The sequence below is a fragment of the Acanthochromis polyacanthus genome, chromosome 21 (assembly GCF_021347895.1).
Source record: "Acanthochromis polyacanthus isolate Apoly-LR-REF ecotype Palm Island chromosome 21, KAUST_Apoly_ChrSc, whole genome shotgun sequence".
In the NCBI taxonomy this organism is placed as follows: Eukaryota; Metazoa; Chordata; class Actinopteri; family Pomacentridae; genus Acanthochromis; species Acanthochromis polyacanthus.
The window spans coordinates 22,196,844-22,200,509 of NC_067133.1; the positions used below are offsets into that span (position 1 = coordinate 22,196,844).

The 3,666-nt window shown below is 45.9% G+C and overlaps 1 protein-coding gene across 1 annotated transcript; it reads right to left on the bottom strand.

The window, feature by feature from the left end:
• Positions 1 to 857: 857 nt before the first annotated feature.
• LOC127531684 (uncharacterized) lies at positions 858 to 3,412 on the bottom strand. The gene is made up of 11 exons (XM_051941513.1): positions 3,293 to 3,412; positions 3,101 to 3,176; positions 2,805 to 2,908; positions 2,359 to 2,722; positions 2,147 to 2,214; positions 1,992 to 2,030; positions 1,822 to 1,926; positions 1,611 to 1,676; positions 1,390 to 1,518; positions 1,073 to 1,147; positions 858 to 902 (listed from the first exon to the last, which is right to left on the bottom strand). The coding sequence occupies exons 1-11, from the start codon at positions 3,410 to 3,412 to the stop codon at positions 858 to 860; spliced, it is 1,191 nt and encodes a 396-aa protein (XP_051797473.1).
• Between the last annotated feature and the right edge of the window lie 254 nt (positions 3,413 to 3,666).

The window sequence follows — 3,666 nt, forward strand, 5'->3', positions numbered from 1 at the left end:
GCCTTTGAATAAGCTAGACTGCTAGCTGTCAGCTCGCGAGCCAGTAGTTTCAGTTGTCACAAAGCTAGCTACCCGAAAGATAGCAAGTTAACAAATAAGCTAGATTGGTAGCTGATAGCCAGCTAGCTAGTAGCTTCAATTTTCCTAATGCTAGCGATTCATTGGAATTGTGATTATACAGTAAATGTGCCAAAAAAACAGGAACGACAAAAATGGCCACAAATGGAGATGCCTGCTTTGTAATGTTCTTTTAATTGATTATAGAGAGGTAAATATACCTTCTCAGGAGAAGGAGGCTTGCAGCCCGCACCATCAGCTCTCCAGACCTGTCCATCCGGTAAGGGGGTCATCATCTTGGCCATCTAAAGACAGAACAACAAAACTTCAGTGAAATGATGATGATTTTTCAGTAAGATGATACATATTGATGAGAAGAGGACTAATCCTTACCTTTGCAATGGGAGAACAGAGAGGGGTTTCTGGTCTTGCCCCCAACTGCAGGACAATCTGGCCGGGGGTGAGTCAAACAGCTGATGACAGATGAGAAAAACATAGCAAGTGTCAGTGTGGACAATGTAGATGCCTGTGGAATGGAGTCAGCATGTTGGTCAGAGGAAGCTTACATCATGCACTGCAGTTGGGCAGTGGGGGGGTGCCCGTCCGGGGTCCTGGGCCGTCTCACTGCCTGCCCGAGCAGCCACCTGCACCATCAGAAACATCAATTAAACATTAATTACTGAAGTTTAAAGAAATGCATCCCAGAAACACAAGTGTTGTTACTGCCTCTTCTTTAGCACAACAAACTACTGTGAAGTTGAATTAATGTTTTCAATCAAACCAAACCCAAGGAAAGACACTTACCGCCTTGAGTTGCGGTGGTCAGCCTGAAGGGGCGTCTTCCTCTGATCTCCAGGAACGCAGAGCTGGAGGTGTTCCAGGCTTCCTGACAAATCACAGCATTTCAGAACAATGAGCACAGTCTACTCACCTTGTTGTGACACTGTGCAATGCTGGAATTGAAAGAGCTCCAAATGTGCAGTGTTGTGACAGTTGTGTCCAGAAAGTAATGTACCTTGTTCACTGGAGAAGAAGCAGAAGGAGGAGTAGTGTTCCGCGGGCAGCCGCGCAGAACTGCAGGGGACGCCACCTGTGCCACCAAATGAGATACCAATTAAATTGAGTTGAACAGCTATCAAACAATTTACAACTACATTTCCTGTGTAGCTGATTCAAGTCTGTTTATTATTTGTGGCTGTTGTTATGAACTAGTTTTACTTAATTGCAGATGACACTAAAAAAAAACGTGCAGAATTAACTGTCAGGAATTACACGTTTGGACATTCATACAAATCCTTCTGCGGGAGATAAAATTTTAATCAATCAACTTACCTTCTTTGGCTTAGGAGACGCCTTGAAGTCCGCCAGGCAAGACATATTGGAGGGAGACACTTTCTCCATGGCACTTAGGGCTGTGATGCTGACCCAGACGGGGTTCAGCGGAAGAAAGCTCTCCTCCACCTGTAAAACACAAAGCAGACACTACTAATTACAGTTTGTCCTGTCAAAAACAACCAACAGCATCCGAAAGAAATATCTAAAGAATCACAAACCTGCTGTTGAGCCATCCTGGGCTTTGGTGAACCTCTGGACCGGGGAGGTTCCCGAGGATGGCTCGTCTACAATCACAGAAAGCGTCACAGTGAATTATAACTGTAATTTTTTTTAACCACAGTACACATATTATTACCATTATTATCACAATACATGATGTCACAGTTGTCTAAAAAAAGTCTAAAAAACATAAAGCAATTTATCAATTACCTTGCCGCCCTGACCCATTTTCCTCCGCTCACGGGGTTTCGGCTGGGTGGAGCAGGGGATCTCCTCTCTCACAACCAATTCGGGTGTAGCTTTCCGAATTGGAGGCTGAGGAGGGATCCGGGCAAAGGAAGTGGTGTCCCCAGTTGCTCGTTTGCAGCGGACCAAACAACTGGACGAGGATCCCATCCCTCACGATCACTCAGATGGACCTGCATAAATAAGAAATAAAAAAACACACATACAAACAGTTTTAATGTCAGTGAACATCTGCCGTGAACCAAACTTGTCCAATCAACAACTGTTTTTCACAACATACTACACTTACACCATCCTTGCTCCACAGCACCAAATTGCTCAGGGGGAAGTGCTCCACAGCGTTGAAGAACTTCACACCTTGAAAAACAATTGAAAAAAAAAAAAGTCATCATTGCACCAAAATATCCATTGATACTTGAGAATTGTTAAAATGTAGTTCACGTCTTTCTTGTTTGTTCATTCAGTGAATGGAATTGATGAAAAAAATCTTTTTCCTCTTACCCATACGAGCAGCCACACGACGGTATTCCTGCCGAAGCAGGTCCTGGTGTTGGACGTCAACAACCAGGCGGGGAGGAAAGTCGACCACAAAAACCTTGGACCAGCGGTTGCCACAAGTGGTGAGGAGATTGGCAAAGTCCACCCCTGCCCTCTCCACAGTGGTGCTGGTCAGGTTATTGCCAGGGGCCATGACGCAGACTGCATCAGGCGCACGAGGAACTGCAGCATGCAGAACCTCAGTGCGAATTTCCGCAGCAGAGGCCCCCGGAGTCGACAGGAAGCCAAAGCTCAGCCGAGACTCTGGCATCCGAATAAAGCCATCTACAAGAGCACGTAGATGGGAGTCCCCGACAAGAAGAATGAACTGCAAAAGAAATACCACAGTTTTAGTATCAAAGTCAAAAGAACTTTTTAAGAAAACGAACAGCAACAATTAATAATTATACCTTCTTTCCAGGTAGCTTAGGAGGAATGACCAACTTGTGGTCGCGCCCAGTAAAGGGTGAAGTTGGCCATTTTTTAACCTTGTGGCGGTAACCGGTGCCACGGCCTGTTCACAAGAAGACAGAGCAAAAGAGGATTTAAAACGGATTTCAAACACAGAGAGCTCATACAACGATCACCATTTTCTATTATTGTATGAAAACAGCAGAATCTGTGTTCAACGGGTAATTTTTGGTGGCCCACACTAAATATGATTTGTGAAGATATTTCAGTGATAATAAACAGCTGAGTACTGTACGTGCCAATAAAGTTTGCACCGCGCCCCTGCCCGCTCTTCCCAGAACCTGTCCGGCTCGTGCCAGGGTGGAACCAACCTTCTGTGAGCAAGAATACACTTATTAATTCAACATCGTGCGGATGCCATGACCGTGTCCAACTTAGCACATTCTGTATTGCACAAGTGAGCATGTCAGTTCGGGTGTAAACATACCTTGTACTGGGGAGAGCGTGAGCAGTGGGGTGCGTCGACAGGAGGGGTGGGCATCTCTGACGCGTCCGGCTTCCTCCAGCGCTGCTTCTGGGCCTGGGAGCGTCTCCCCTTCCGAGGCATCCTGGAAGACAGCACAAGAGCACAAGAGACAGACAAACACAGGGAGAGACAGAGAGAGAGAGAGAGAGAGAGAGAGAGAGAGAGAGAAGAGAGGAGGAGGAACAATGGATGGAAAAATGGATGGATGGAATGTATGGATGGATGGAATGTATGTACGGATGAATGGATTGTAATATAAGGTGATGCAGCAGAGGTGGTTGACCAAAGGATATCAAACGGCAATCCAGAGGCTCTCCAAAAGGCTGTCCAAAGGC